At 38.0% G+C, this 16,764-nt stretch overlaps 1 protein-coding gene and 1 long non-coding RNA gene across 4 annotated transcripts in view; one reads left to right on the top strand and one right to left on the bottom strand.

The window, feature by feature from the left end:
* The window catches only part of LOC102209041 (uncharacterized), a 56,165-nt gene extending 42,032 nt beyond the window's left edge, over positions 1 to 14,133 (bottom strand). For both annotated transcript variants that reach the window (XR_311533.1, XR_001290294.1), the window contains exons 1-2: positions 13,826 to 14,133; positions 9,264 to 9,370 (exon numbers count right to left, since the gene is read on the bottom strand). This is a non-coding gene — a long non-coding RNA (uncharacterized LOC102209041). The remainder of the gene's footprint in view (positions 1 to 9,263; positions 9,371 to 13,825) is intronic.
* Positions 14,134 to 14,155: 22 nt separating this feature from the next.
* tmem98 (transmembrane protein 98) overlaps positions 14,156 to 16,764 on the top strand; it is a 5,449-nt gene continuing 2,840 nt past the window's right edge. Inside the window, exons 1-3 of one of the 2 annotated variants that reach the window (XM_005726183.1) lie at positions 14,156 to 14,301; positions 15,198 to 15,288; positions 16,143 to 16,358. In XM_005726183.1, the coding sequence (XP_005726240.1) occupies positions 16,228 to 16,358 (131 nt within the window). In that variant the 5' untranslated portion in view covers positions 14,156 to 14,301; positions 15,198 to 15,288; positions 16,143 to 16,227. Of the gene's footprint in view, positions 14,302 to 15,194; positions 15,289 to 16,142; positions 16,359 to 16,764 lie in introns of both variants that reach the window. The other variant, XM_005726182.1, reaches the window with a different exon arrangement.

Below are 16,764 nucleotides of genomic sequence, written 5' to 3'. Positions count from 1 at the left end.
CGTCAATTGCAGTGAATGAGTTAAGAAGAAAATCCCAAAAATAAGAAAATCTCCTATGAATGAGCACTTGGAAACGGTGGGAAGGAAGAAATTCCTAAATTTTGCATCATAGTTATTACCACTTTCACCATTTTTTGGAGTATGAAGTGATTTCTTGGCTGGAGTGCCAAGTTAGCTAGTAAGGAAAGTGAATCCAAAGCAATATTTCACATAAAGCTGCATTATAAACTAAAAAAAGTAGGGAGACTTGTGCTTGATATATTATTTCTTTGTTATAACAATGCTTCTTGGAAATATATTTTATACAGTTGGAAAGCCTGTTTATTTCCCCCTAAACTGTGCCACATTTGTAAGGAAAATGCATTTGAAAAAATGATAAATAAAAATATAAGTAGTTTTCATGCCCTTCCAGGAAATAGCTGGAAATAGCATAAAAGTTGTAAATTTTTGCATGTCAATAAGTGAGATAAGTATTTAATCCCCTATAACCTGCAAACAGATTGCCATCTCCTGACTTCAATTTGTAATGTGAATAAAGTTTGTCCCCAGAGTTAATTTTTCCCATTAAGTCCTCTCACTCTTTAGTTTTGCCCACCACCATGGGCAAGACTAAAGAGCTGTCAAAGGACATCGGGGACAAGACTATAGACCAGCACCAGATGAGAACGAACTACAAGACAATTAGGAACAACTTTGGTGAGATCTGTGTTAGCAACAGAGTTATGTCATTTTATGGGGGGTTCAGCCACAAGTGCAGTTTTATTTCTAAGATTAGAGAGATCTCATCATCTAATAAATGCATGTAAAATATTCACATAGCCCAAAACAGAACTAAAAATGTAAGCTTTGAGTGCAGTAAACTTTGGTCTTTTTAAATTTTCTCTCTTCATGCTCGGGATTATTAAATTTGATCCTTTCACGTGCATGCAGGAAAAACACTTGACATGTTGCATTCATACCTAACGTGTATGTAACCTGCATGGAAAACTTGAGTTGTAAGTAACAGATTAACAAATACTTAGTAGAAATTTTTCATTTGCACTGCTAAGCTTTAGCTGCTGATAAGCAAGTAGTTTATATACAGAAAATCTTTCCAAAAAAACTTTTCATTTAGGTTACTTTTACATTTGCTAATATATTCCAATTCACTTGCACCTTTCGTGCATCACTGTCTATGAACGTTGCTTTGTTGACTACAAAAACATTTGGAACGAAGGAGAGCTTCAACTCAGCCTTTGAGAGTTTTCATAACATCCCAGGGCCAATTAGGAAAGTTCTGCAGCAACAAAGCTGAGATGAAACCTTCTTCCATCATATGTATGCTTAGCATTACTAATGAGTACCACTCTAAAAATGTTAGTGAAAAGCTCCAAAACACATGAACAGCATTCCACAGAACCCCCTACAGCTGATTTATGATGTGAGACTCAGAGATAACTGAACAACAAAAGTCTCCAAATGACTTTTTTCCTTTACATTAATATTTTAATGTTAATATTTTGACTGCAGTTTAAGAACAGCTGCATGCACAGAGGGAGCCTGCAATAACTGCACAGGAAAACCATGAGACACAAAGCAATCAAAAAGATCCTTTTATAAATATGCAGGTGCATACTAAATGAGCATGGCACGAGTTTCTTGTGGGACTGTGTGTTTTAATGTGTGCTGGTAAACAGTGACTGTGACTCATTTGGCCCTGGGTGGCCCTGTCAGGCCTCTTTTCTTGCCACTGACTGAATGCTGCTGGTTCTGTAAACATAGACAAATGTATCCTACAGGAGTGCCGCCCTGCAGCTCCCCCATGCCTCAAACTAATGAATTTTTAAAGACAGCATCAATCAAACTGCAGGCCAGATCAATAGACCATAGAGTGGATTTCGTCAGCACTGCAGAGAAAGGTTTTTGGTATAAACATTGTTTCCACTGTCAAGCGACAAGCACCCTTTCACTTCAGCCAAGCTCCACAGTTACCAAGGCAGTCAACCAAGAGTATAGCAACAGGACTAAGGCTGCTCTGTCCAGTAATAGAATCTTATTAAAGAGCTTAAGTGCTTATGATGGCAGGGTGTCTTCTACACAGTACTGTTTGTCTGGCAACATGGTTAATTAGGACATCTGATATCCACTCAGTCAGACCTTCACCACAGTAGCTATTGACCATCATCCATTTCATTTAATTAGAATTACAGCTGAGCCTGGGCCTGTCCAGCAGTGTCATTAACTAGCAGCGTACCAGCAGCGATTTACCAAGAAATCAATACACATTTATTTGGATGATTTGAGTATTTGGCACAAACTGAGCTACCACACACAGAACATTGCCAGTGTTTTTATTTTCTTTTAAGTCACAGATGGCAAACTGTACTTGTGGCTACCGATGCAATAAATGGGTGGAAAAATATGAGACAAAGATATAAAACTTCCAACATACACAAGTGGAAAAGGCATGTAAACCTTCAGTGATAAATGTGAAGGTAAAATTAGGATTAAGCGTTTTCAGTGGAATGTCAGTGACGTGTGAGTGGGTGCCCTGCTTTTAAGTAGATAACACCAATCCATTAAAAAAATAATAATAATAAAAAATGTCCAATCTTCACAACACATATCTAATGATGTGGCATGTCACTTCAGAAAGTGGCTTATTTTTGTTAGGCTGGAAAAGGTTATACAACCATAACGAAAGAGTCTCGACCAATTTGCAATCAGACTGTGCACAAATGAAAGAAGTTAAAGTCCTTTGTTAACCTCCACAGAAGTGGTCGGCGAACTAATATGACTTCAAGAGCAGGGCTTGCAGCAGTCTGGGAGATCACAAAGGAACCCAGGACAGCTTCAAAGCAACTAAAAGCCTCTCTAACATTGTATAATTCCAGGAGACTGCTGTCCATCTGCAGATTTCTAAAGATTTCCCTTTTAAGAGCCAGATTGTTTGAGAAATATTTTTATTTTAAATTGAGGCTAAAACACAACTTTTTAGGTTTAAATGAGAAGCAGTGAAAGGAAAACACTGCAGTCTAGTAGCGTTTTCCTTCTTTGAAACCATTCCGTAAGTGGCTTTCTTATGATTTGTTTATGTGCTGATGCATGCATGCATGCATGAGCCAGCACTACCTGCCATCACTCAATTTTGAATTAAACCAGCAAATTATAAGGAACAATGAACAACTTAAAGGTAATGCAAGTTGTGCTATAACAACACAAATCACACAAGCTATTCCACTAAAAAATGGTTACAGCAGAATAAAGTTGATGTTTTGGAAAGGTTACAAATGCTGTAAGAAAGTCTGAAACAAGCAGCTCAAATCCCTCCTATCTGATGTGCAGGAATAATAGACAGTTACAGGAAATGCTGAGCAGCAATTTTGGTATAACAACTCAGTTCTGCCATATAGTGAATGCAAAGGTTCACATACAGAGTTTTAATACTGTATCATACTTCTCCTTAAGGAATTAAAAGTCTCCAAAGTTGGTTTTTCCCCCCATTTATTAAACTGGGTTCTATTTTTCAGGATAAATTCCAGTTACATATTTTACTTATTAAAGCATATGATGTCCACAAATGTCAGCAGTTCCTATATCCAACCTACTTTCATGAATACTAAACAGATGGTAATGCTATTAAGTTGGTAAAGAAATCTCACGCAGGCCTAGCTGCCAGCTTTTAAATGTTGACTGGCAATACAAGTGATTTTGAATTTTCCAATATTTTTTTCATCTTCTTACTCCTTATATTTCACAAAGCTTTAATGTATTCATACTGGATAATTATGGTTATTACTAGTCTAGTCTAAGCAATCTAGGTTAAAAGCATGGTACCAATTTCGGGTTAACTCTGCATTATGTTAATTTATCCATCCGTGCAGGTCCATCCAGTCTAACTTCCTATATGAATAGTAAAGTAGTGGATCTATCAATTTAAAGTCTTGGCTTTCTCATCTTCTCACTCTCCCTTCGGGTTTTGGGAAGCAAGAAATTGCTTAAAGATTAAGGACAGAATCTAAGCAGGAAGCAATTTCTCAGCTCTCTGGTGCAGTGATAAGAAATCGAGACGGGAGTAATCCCTTATATCAAATTTGATTCAATTTAATACAATTAGATGTAAATGTTGGGAGGAATACAAAAGAGGCAATATCATTAAAAAAAGATCAATGGACAGAGACGTGCAGTTAGAAAATGAAGTGAAATGAGAAAGAAAGTAAGTAGAAATATTCATTTGTTAGTTGTATTACTTTTCAGTCATAGTGTCTATTAAAAAGCAAAAGTAAACTGCTGAGGAATTGGAAATATGGAAAATGTACACAGAGCTCACAGAAATAACGGGCTAATTGGGGAACACAGTAGACAGATGTCTTAATAAAAACACACAGTTCTGCCTGCAAGCTGGAAATCCCATGTGAAGTCAGGAGGAACAAAGGACAGGGTCAAAGCACGTGGACAGTTCAAAAAGCTGGAGGCTCTATACGACGCTGAACAAAGAACAATTTCCAGGACGCCCTTGTCCTATAATTTCCCTGCCTTTAATAAAAAACATATTTGAGATATTCCAAGTCTGCAGTGACTTGATCTCGACTCAGATTTCAAAATTACTTTTCAGCCTTTTGCCTCTGGCTCACAGAAACTGCATTCCCCATGATAATGTTTATTAAGAAAAAAGAAACTCACAAAGACCACAGTCGGGTGAAGATCTAAAGAAACCTCCTCTGATAAATGACTTACGTTGTATGTAAGCTTTACAAATGTGAAGTGAATTTTCTGCTGGTTACGTCGAATTACAGCAGGCTTCGCCTCAGATGAGTGAACAGAGCGTAAAAACTGAATGTCTGCAGAGGCAGGACCGCATTAACCATCTGAAATGAGTAGTTCTACTACTGTAACGTGGATTTAAACATGGCACCAGAGTTTCTCTATGCATCTTTTAAAACTTATATACAGTGTGCATTTAAAGTAGACACGTGACTGATGACATCAATCATTAAATTGTCTTCAAAAAGGATTTTTGGGTCAATTTTCATAACTAAAATGTAATATTAATTCAATATACACGTTTCATGTAGTGCTATCCATCTATTATAATGCTGATTGTGTGGTGGCACAGGCCCATGTTAATTAGTGGACTTGCCTTTTCTTTCCTCTTTTATTTCTTCATACAAGTCTTTCAAGTTGTTTTTATGTTTGAAATGGGTAAATGCAGAAAACAAATAGATAACTAAACTAAACATTTTTCTAAAAATATAATATAAAATAAAATACTAATGCCAAAATGCCAATCACTAATCATTTTGGTCCTCAGACAAAGCAAGGGGTCAATTTAGGTCTGGTGGGTCACCGGTTTGTAATACACGAGCAGAAAACCTGCAGAGTGCACAAAATCAGAACCTCCACTAAACACAAAATGATCATAATTAATACACCTGTGCTTTCCTTCTGTGAGACGATAAATTGTCTATTATTGTATTCTCTCACATTTAATGTGACTCAGTGCCTTTAATATTATTGCACAAATATACAATAAAAAACTGAATTCTCCTTTTTAAAGTAGATTTTAGCTCAGCCTAAAGAGAAACAAAGAGACAGTAGGCTCAGAGAGCAGCAGCGCAATAAAGAAAATAGCTGGTTTCACTCTAAAATGATCATCTACACACATATCACACTGGCATCAAACTATTAAGATAGATGTCATTTATGATGGCAACAAGTATTTACAATTTACTTTATTAGGTGCACCTGTTTAACTAGTAGGAAAGATGAGAAAGCAGAAAAGCCATGATCACTGGTGTCAGACGGACTGGTTTGAGCATTTTAGAAACTATTGATCTGCTGGGATTTTCCTGCACAAACATCTCTGGCGTTTACAGATAATGGTCAAAAAAATCCACCGAATGCACAATAAAAACCCTGAAGATGGGTTATGCAAGCAGAAGCCCATGTGAGGTGTCACTTTTATCAGCTAAGCATTGTTTAAATGCCACAGTTAACCCGAGTATTGTTCCTGACCATGTCCACCAGTTTGATAACTGGTCTGCTTCTTATATAGCACTTTTCTACTCTCCCGGAATACTCAAAGCCACAGTGACCCAGTCACACAAGCACTGTCTTCCAAGTTTCTTAGTGATTCCTAACTACCATTCATACACATTGGACACGTCGGAGAGAAATTTGGGGTTAGTATCTTGTCCAAGGATACTTGGCATGCAGACTGGAGGACCCAGGGATCGAACCAATAACCTTCCAATCAGTAGATGACCTGCTCTGCCTCCTGAGCTACATCTTCTGATAGCTTCTTCCAACAGGACAAAACATGTCACAAGGCTCAAATCATCTAAAACTGGTTTCCTGGACATGACAGTGAGTTCACTGCACGCCACTGTACACAGTCACCAGATCACAATCTGGTAGAGCACCTTTTTGATGTGGGGGAATGGCATTTACATCATGGATATGCAGCCAACAAATATGCAGCAACTATGTGATGCTATCATGTCAATATGGACCAAAATGTCTGAAGAATCGTCAGCTTGTTGGCTCTATCCCGTTTAAAAAAAAATACAAAATAAAACAACTATCATTTACACAGTGCAGAAGACAGAGTTAAGAGTTAAATAGTACCATGGTGCATTACAGATTTTTTTTGCATTATGCATTAGATATGTAAACAGTTTTCTACTATAAGTGCCACCTCTCACACTCCTGGCTTTCCTGTGCCTTGCTAAAATTTAGGATGCTTCAAACCCATTTTCCCCTTTTAAATGTAGGGAAGACACCATTCTTATATTAACTGCCCTGTGCACAGATTCAGTAGCTGAGACACACATGCACGCACACACACACACACACCAATCCAATCATTTCTACTGTGAGGATATTTTCATTTTCACGTTTGTAAAAGTACACCCTAAAAGCTGTTAAGCACACCAATGTAGAATCTGGTCTCTCTAATCAATAAAGACTAAATATGACAAAAGGCAACCTGGTAACATTGAAGGCACATTTTATTGAACCAAAATTTGCTTGAGGGACTTATTGCACAATTACTGTGGTGTTGTTAGACAAATCATCATTACACATGGACAGAATTTTCAATGTTTGTGAAACCTTATATCAATAGAAGCCTTTATAGAAATGACCCTCTCTCAAATATGCCAGGCCTCGTTTATTCCTGAGCCAGTTTGTTCAAATGAATCTCCTAAAAAAGAACCTTTATTCTGGTGGTATTTACAAGATGGCAATTCACATTTTTAGTATTTAAGGTCATATGATGGTATTTCGAATACATGTAATCTACAAATACTAGAATCATGCAGTACCCTAAAATCACCCTTTAATCTGCAGCAAAAGCAACAAAACACTTGCCTTTTTTCTCTGTTTGCCTGCCAAAAAAGGGATTTCTGCACTACTGAGGAGACTAGGATGAGCACAATAAAGAAGCAGAGCCGTTTGGCTAAAAGCCTGCTCCATTCTGTGATTCTCAAGGACAATTCTATGTCCTATCCTCCACCGATTCCTGCACCCTTTATCTAAGCCCACCCTACCAAGCTCTATTGTGTTGTTCTCAGTTGCAGAGAACTTCCTGTAATTCCAGCTGCTTATAAATCAGAAAGCCATGTAAGCCTTTGGAGCAGCAGGGGCTGTAGATCCCTGGAGTAAAGCTGGGAACATTCAAGAAAAAAGTTTTTCTTTGGGTCTCTCTCTTTTTAAGTTCCTCGTCACAGAAAATTATCTTTTTAAACATTTGAAAAGCTAAAAGAATTTTATAAGCAGCACAGGTCTTATAAAATAGGGTCATTAAAGGCAAAGTATATCATATGGTAGCTCTGTGTGGAAATACTCGATATATCGATTCCAGTGATTCAGTCACGCCCAGCCATAGTTTACATGATGAGCTGAAACATTCTGTTCAGTTCAGGAAGAAAACACAGCAAATAAAGATAAACCTTTATTCTATTCTTGTTGTCCATATAACAAAGCCTTCCACCATTAATAACAGATATAGTGCCCTGGCACCAGGGACCTCTAGATCAAACTTATTCTTTATAATAAATTGTTATGACGAGGTAACTAAAGCTTGCTTTCTATTCAAGTTGAGCACTTTCTACTACAAATCTCATTTACCCAGAGCTTTTATCTATATTTTTCTAATGTGCACATACAAATGCATCAAAATGTAAAGTTGCATTCAGGGGGAGACTACGGGTTCAGTACTTCAACATGCAGACTGGAGACTTCACTATACAGACTGGAAGAGCTGGGGGATTGATCAACTGACCTTCCAATTGATAGATTACCCACTCTACCATCTGAGTCACAGCTGGAATTGAGGAACATAGAGGCCTGAACTACCTGCAACAGCAACTTCTGTATGAATGACACCAAATGTACCTTCTCTAAAGGAAAACATTGAGTCTGGCTTTGGTTTGAAAGTAGCTTAGGAGAACAAACAGTTCTGGTAACACCTGTTCAAGTCCCTGGGGAATTAGATACCATCCAAGCCTTTATATTTTTACAGTTTTTATTTTCAACACCAATAATGACTCTGATGTAATGTAACAGTCTGTAAGCACTGATAATCTTCTCGCAGTGGTCCTTAATTTCCTTGTAATCCTGTTTCAGTCTCTGCTTCACTGTATAGTGCATGAAGCAAAGATTTCTCCATTGTATATAAGCTCATTAAAGACTGGACTGACTTGCTTGTTTTTGTTGGAATGCATTTCACTGTTTGGGCTGTTTTTGCTTCTTTTTAAATGGCATTTATATGTTCAGAAAATTAATGTACACATATGTCTAGACCAATCACAGTACAGCTACATTATTCAACGACCCCGTTTGGCTGAACAAGCACAAACTCCACCGGAGTGTTCAGTGTGTGCTCCCAACTTGTTTTCACTGCCCCCAAGTGGCTGAAAAAAGTGCCCTGACACAAGCCCCTTCAAGGTGTACAGGCTCCACATTTTTCCCATGCAAGTAATTCACTAAATTGTTATAGGCACTACACAGAATTTGTGACTACTGGCTGAAATCAATAGACCATCTCATTCAACTGAAAGATCCACAAATCTTGTAACTTAAAATAAAAACTGCAAGCTGCAAATACATTCAATCCTCTTTGTATTGATGATAGAAGTGGAGTTGTTAAGGACTTCTTTTTTTTTTTGGCCAACATGTCTAATGTGTAATGATTCTTAAAATACATAAACTCATCTCATGTAACGAGCATTCTCAAACCACTTCAGGTCACTGGGATATTTGGGTTTGCACTTTACTCTTACCTTTTGCACAACATGTTTTGAAGTAAAGCCTCTCTTGTTGTATTTCTGCTTCCCCTGCATTTCTGATACAGATGGTGCTGTCATGCTTTCCTCCCAGCTTCAGAGTGCTGATAAAACAGAGAAAACAAAACTTTTTTTCCTTAAATCTGGGAAGCAATACCACCCCCGCTAAACACACAAGACAGGCATAGAGAATACAATAGGGCGTAGACTGGACAATAACATTTTCCATTATATTGGAGGTGCTTGTAACATTTTTTTCATCTTTATTTCCAAGCAAACACATTCTCATTTTCTGGCCCGAGCATGTTTGAAAGCAACGGCTCAATTCATATGGGAAAACATAAGGAAAAGTATTAGGTTTGAAAACGTATATAGAGAGAGCATTTGATTAAATCTAAAGGATGAAAACAAATTTTATATACCCGTTTATGAAAGCACTGAATTTAATTTGAATAAAATAATATAAAATAACCCTGCAAAAAATTGACAAAATAGATTTTCTGCTTAAACAACCGCACCTGCAAGGGAGGCTGATGGAAACATATTTGTATAGCCGCTCTTTCAGCAGCAGGCATCAAACACAAAGACTGTTGTCAACCACTGATGGTGAAAAATGTTTCCCACCGTTTCCGATTAGGAGACAGCGAGGATAAAATAAAAATCACCAGAGCGCTGCTCTAGATCCACAGATTCGCTAAGACCACCCTCAACCATCCATTACAGAAGACAGACGCCCTCCTCTCCACATGTGAACCCTTAATGACCCTCCATCCCCTGCCCGCAGAGCTGCACAGGGCCACAGGAGTCATGAAAGGGCACAGGGGCTGCAAAAGAAAGCACCTCCTCCTTCCATATCAATCAGCTGAAGGTGGATAATCGCCAGCTACTACCCTTCCTTTACATTTATGTTAAGGGTTCAAGGACAATACCAGAAAGACTAACACGGTGTTTCATTATCGTCAGGAATCGGCTCATGTTCTAAGGTGATAGTGAGGAGAAAAAAAACAAAAGAGTAGCAAGAGAACTGTGCATTTTTTACAACCTCCTGCCGGCAGCAGGACTCTACAGCTGGTGCACCAGTTTGTTACAAGTTCAGGAAAAAAACATAGCAGATGGAGATTTCTGTTACGATACAGTCCATTGGTTCTGATTATGAACAGCAGGCAAACCTTCCCACATTTTGATAGCACAGTAATTGCTGTTTAAGATTCGAGATTTGAGAGGTAGCTTTAGAAAAATCAGTGAATGTCTTACTAGACAGAACCTTAGCCTCACAATATGTCCACAAGAGAGAGAAAAACGCTTAAATGTAGCTAAATGTAACCTTACACATGGTGCCACTTCAAAGCTGGCTGATAATGATCATAAAGTATTGCAAAGGTAAGAGTAAAGTTTGCTTTAACAGACATAAGTTGGAGTACTCTACTTCCATGAGAGAAAAGATAAGCAGCTGCCCTCAGGCAAGGTAGATGAATGAGCAGCACATACCGAACGACTTTTTGTGGTTGTGGCTTTGAGATGAAAAATATTTTAGTGAAACTAAGAAAATCGATACTGCGGCTCAGAGTCCAGAAATAAAAAGACTTATTTTAGCCAAAAGCTGGCCTAGTTCTCTCTTGCCAGTCAGTGAATTCACTACTGTGCAGGGATAAACTTCAAAGATGCAGCTATACCAGGATGCAGCACAAACACCTAATGATGCACGGCAGTGACTGACAGGATTGCTCAAACATAAAGCAGCTTTTACTGGCTCTATGCTGAGGTACTCTGCGTTTAATGTTAATTTCCAAATTCAGAATAATCATCTCTGCCAGTGGTATGGATCAGCTCCGATAAAGTAGAACACACAGTGGATGTAAGACATTAATATATGAGAAACACCACCAGACTGGAGTACCAGTGTTGGATTGAATGACAAAAAACACATGTTACTACTTTGCACAGGGGCCATGCCTCTTAAGGTTGTACTCTATTAATTATTCTCCAAGTCTGGGATGAGAAATGGCCCTCTACAACTTTAGTATGGACTGAAAGAGCTGCAAAAGTTGCAGGTAGATCATATCATCAGGGGATTTGTCATTTATCAGGGTATTGTGGATTCTTGAAAACTTTAAAGACTTAAGATCCACGTTGTCTTAAAAGTTTTAAATGCCATTCTTTAAAAACAGCCTTCCGGCTAAAATTGAGATTGTGCTGTTTCACGGGTCACTAATAAAGGAAATGTATTTATTCAACTCGATAAGGAGAAAGCACACCAATGACTCAATATTCAAAACTAGTTGTAATTAGATATTTAAAAAGAAAGATAATCCTTACATTTTATGATGATTTTAACAGTGAAATGTGTAACTGACCAAAAGTCAGACAAAACAGAACAAAGCAAAACGGACAGCATTTTGACACGTGACGGCAAAAAGCTTTCACAAAACTCCTGTGGTTACATTAATTATGGCTTTAGTCTGCTGTTTGTTAAACAGAGCCACACTATGGCACATGTTTGCTTTTCCAGACGACTGACTGGAATGAAGCCGCTGCTAATTAATGCTATTAGTTCCACCTATGCTTCTCTGGCCATGAAAAACACAGCAAGGGTCTAAAATGCAGATACAGTGGTGAGCGAAGCTAGAGACTTATTTACAGAGCACATTTAAAACCAAAAACGGAAGCGCTGATCCTTCTTAACCCAAATAAAAGCCCACTGTGTAGAAGTGTTTAGTGTAAAAATATAAAGACTTGAAGCACGGCAACAGTTTAAACACTTTAATTATGGAGAATAGTCCATTTTACAAAGTGTAGGCTGTTATATAGGCAGACTGTGAGGTATGATCCTTGGCCTTTTTTAATTTTAAATACATTACTGTCTGATAGGTATTTGTATTGATCTGCACTATAAAGATATGAATATATTCATTTATGTAGCCCAAAGATGCATCACCAGTTTCATGTGGCTATTTAAATATGGGGACAATTGAATTATTGCTGCTTTCAAGTCTTATCTCATCTTTACTTTTATTTTATTTCCTCAGTTTGTTTTCTATATTTCTAATAAATTTAGATTTTATACCATACTGTTCATACGTCTTGAGCCACCCGGCATTTCTTTATATTTTGCTTTCAGCAATTTACTGAAACGTCAAAAAATACATGGAAATACAGTGTATAAAACAACAGCACTTTGATTTGATATGACCAATTTTGTTCTTCAAACCAGCCTGAACTCTCTTGGCAGATTTTCTTGCCATTTCTTCAAGCAGTCTTCAGGAATAGTTCTCCAGGCTTTTTGAAGTACATTCAAAGGTGTTCTTTGGATGTTGACTGCTTTTTGTTCCATTCTCTGTCAAGATGATCCTACAGTTGCTTCAATAATGTTGAGGTCTGGGCTCTGAGGAGACCAATCCACCACTAACAGTGTTCCATTTTATGTTTCTTTTTTTAAATCCAGGTATGAGTCTGTTGGTTTACAGTCATTACTGCTGAAGAATGGAGCTGTGGCCAATCAGATGCTTTCCAGATAGTATTGCATGATGGATCGAAAACTGACTGTAGTTTCCTGCATTCATAATTCTATAATTTTTGACAGGATCTCAAAGAGCACTGACAGCGCCTCCACCGTCTTTACAGACACTCATTTTTGTACCACTCTTCTGACTTCCAACTTATACAATGATAATGACATGAATAAAATTCAAAATTGGATTCAGCACTCTGTGAAACCTGCTGACACGGATTTTCATTCCAATTCATTCCAGTGAATTCTGCATAACTCATGCTTGTCTCCCCGTTTCCTTTCCTTTAGAATAGCTTCCTGACGGCCACTCTTCCACTGAGACCATTTCTGATGGGTTTTTGGGAAAGTATTAAACTGAAGCAATTTGTGAACTTGGAAAACTAACTAAGCTAAAATTAAAAAAAAAAAAAAGAAAAGAAAAAATATCCTTAGTTTTAGTATCCATTACTTTGGTAAATAATTGTGTTACCACTTGTCTGACGAGGAATTGACGGATATTTTTAGAGACTGTCTACAAGCCTGAGGTAATGGTTTTCAAATCATTTTGTTTTATTGTAATACTTGTACTGATTTTCCCAAATCTTGTTACTAATATGTGCCCTTCATACAATAATAATTAAAAACTAATTTTTTTTAAAAACCTAAACATTTGGAAACAATAAAACAACTAAACTGAAACAAGAAAATAAATTCTGTAAACTAATTAAAAATGAACTAAATGAAAAAATGAAATCAAATAAAAAACGATTAGAAAATATGCTGACACATGTTTTCAACTAATAGCACTTTGGTATTAAAGAGTATTAGGACCACATAGAGGGGGGGGATAGTGATCCTCTTTGAAAATAAAGTCGAAATTTCAAGAAAAAAGTCGAAATGTGCAGATAACAGTTGTTTCGAGACAAAATGCCGCAGCTGCGTGATATCAACATTGTAACTGAATATACTAAATGCGATGAAGTACAAATATTTTCCTGCCTATGAGTATATATGCAGATACATATATAAAGAAAAACGCGCAACAAGTTCTTACATAAATGTAATTAATTACCTTTACAGGTGTATTGGTAACAGCATCACTAGTAGCCCTAGTTTGCTACTTAGCTTCAGATACTGCAGTAACTTCAGCACGGGACCTGACGGGTGTGGCGAGTCACCTTCGCACAGGTGTTAGATTAGCAGTGAGGGTACGCCACCCAGTGTTAGCTGAACAGCCGTGTGTGTCACACTCGCTGTAGATATTTCCAAAAGCAGCTTAACAGCCAAGCAAGAGCGCGCCGCACGCACACACGGTTCAAGCCTTCCGCATGCGCGCGAGACTAAACGCTACGTTGTCCGGCGCGCGCTGGGAAAAGTTTGATCATCAGTCACTCACCGACAGCTTCAGCGCTGCGCCTAATGAGCTGCTTTCCTGCGCGTTCACGTGCCAGGTCTGGAGATGTCGGTGCCGTCTCCGCGCTCCCGGCGGCGGAGCGTAAACTGTTTTGTCTCCTCACAGGAAACGACTAAAAGGACAAAAATGTCCAGGTAAGTCACCGGGAAATGCATATTTTGCGATCTTCTTTTAGATCAAAAAGTGGCCTGGGTATTAAAGTGTAACCTTAGAAGTATTTACTAAGTTTTAGCCTTATTTAAAAAGTTAGAAAGTCGATGTTTCTAATTGTGCAACACCGAGAGTAGAAAAGTTTTATTGGGATTTGATTATTAACTGAGAATCAGAGTAGAGGTGTGTCTTCGTTGATCTCTTGTTCAAGAAAAGACGATAAGAGCATGAATATTAAAAGGGAACCCAAACTCACATTTGCAGTGGTGATGTTTAATTGCGTTGCTCTTCTCGGCTGTTCTAATGAAGGCCTTGTAGTGTGTGTGTCAGTTTAGATTTATGTTTAGATGGACTATATGTAGTTTTCATAATATTATCACCAGTTCCAGTAACTTTTTAACTTAGGTGTTTAAGTTTTGTTGCTCTTCTTTTTTCCTCTTCGGGAGCCCCGAACAGTTTCCCTTGAAGAGTTACAGCTTGTGCAGTTTTAAAGTACTGACTGAGACATGATTATTCCTCATTACCGAAATGCTGTATTACCCGTGGAAGCTCTTTACTCACACTCTAAACTGGCTCTGTACTTACAATTTTACTTAAGAGGGGGAAAAAATGGCATGGTATTTTTTTTATTGACTTTTTATAGAGGGCTACTTTGAGTACAGTTTTTGCTTTTAAGCATATTTACGGTTTTTGCCTGACTTTTGAGATCTAATTAGTTACTGTAGCTGTCAGAAATTTTCACTGAAGTATAATGAAAAGCTGTGCTGCTGCTCCTATTAACATAGACTGCACTAAGGAATGTGGGAGCGACTCTGTAGAGATTTTCCATGCCCCAAAATACCTCAAATCAATCTGTTTACCTCTGTTTCTCTTTTAGCAGAAGGCTTTACTGATTTTTCAGAAACCACTGGCCTGCGAAAAGACAAAGAGTCAGAAAAGCTCTCAGGCAGGAGAAAGCCCTGTATGATACGGTGAGTGTAACACAAATTAATCTGATTAGAGAATTACAGCATTCCATGGCACACACTCACAATCATCCAGGAAAATATGCAGGTTTGCAATGTTGTAATGTTGAAAGTTCAGCTGCCCTGCCTAATAAGCTGTGCTTGTAACCATTTACAAAACCAAATCATTGCTTTTTAAGCGACCTCACAAATAACAAATCAGTTGTGCCACACCTAGAGGCCTGCATTATTATCCAGTGACAGCTGCGCTACAGAGAGTTTACACACATAATAGTTACCAGGTATGGCAGGGGAAGTTAATGAGTGACTAGACTGGGCAGAGGGTGTATACTTTACAATCTGATAGGCTAAATGCCATCTATATTAAACTGGATGATCCAAAAATACGTCGGTAAGTAGAGGTCAGGAGATTTTCTCTTTTGTTTAGACTGTGAGCTTAGCGACATGACTGCATGTATATTAGTTACACTATTAATCAAAATGAGTCTTAACAGGCTTTTTCCACGTAGGAACTTTTAAGCTGTTGACTTTGTGATTTGCTACTGAAGATGTTTACCCAGTCTTGGAATAAGACTATGTAAATTGAACAGTCTGTTCCCATTACAAATACTGTTTGAAGTGCAAAACAAAGGGGCAAGTGCACTTAGTATGCTTAGATAAGGTTCTCTTTTATGTGTGTATTATAGGTGTACCTAGTTTAGAAAGAGACAAAACATTTATTGTATTCTCCTCTCTGGCATGCCTAAATTGTACTGCAACATAAATTTGTGAGAGAAATATCCAGAAGTGTTGTGATAATGTCTCTCCTCTGTGTTTTCATTCAATCAAACTAAACCTACCAATTATTCTTTCCACAACAGATGAGCGCCCATCTGTAATTGAGCTTTGGCACTTTTCCCCCTCGACGAGTTGCCATCTACAGGAGCTGTGGGAGCCAGAGTCGCCATGGAGACAGTGGTGATTGTGGCAATCGGGGTACTGGCCACCATATTTCTGGCATCCTTCGTTGCCCTGGTGGTGGTGTGCAGACACCGCTACTGCCACCCGCATGACTTGCTACACCACTTCGACTCAAAGTCAGTGAATCAGCACAAAGCCTCTAAATCTATGAGACATGAGTTTCTTCCAGTTGAATTCAGGGTCACAAAACTTTTACCACAATTTTTTTGAAGTAAGAGAAATATCCGTACTGTAATTTTCCACAGACTTAATCTGGCATTTTTGTTATATACATAGAACAGTAATAAAATAAAAAACATCCGGTTTTATTAATTTTGAAGTGCACCCTATTTTTTCACTTTGTCTTGGGACTTACCAACATTTGACAAGGCTTGGAAATACTGGGTTGGACCCCATTTACTTTTACAACTACCTGAATTTTTTGTGTTACTTTTTTCCAACTAGTTGCTGGAAACATTAATAAGAGATCTTTCTCCATACTGACATCATAGCATTGTACATTTCCTGCAGATTTGTCAGCTG

Source organism: Pundamilia nyererei, unplaced genomic scaffold (genome assembly GCF_000239375.1).
Source record: "Pundamilia nyererei isolate P.nyererei 1_Seehausen unplaced genomic scaffold, PunNye1.0 scaffold00018, whole genome shotgun sequence".
In the NCBI taxonomy this organism is placed as follows: domain Eukaryota; kingdom Metazoa; phylum Chordata; class Actinopteri; order Cichliformes; family Cichlidae; genus Pundamilia; species Pundamilia nyererei.
Note: the sequence above shows the minus strand (reverse complement) of the source record. Positions and strands in the feature narration are given on the sequence as shown.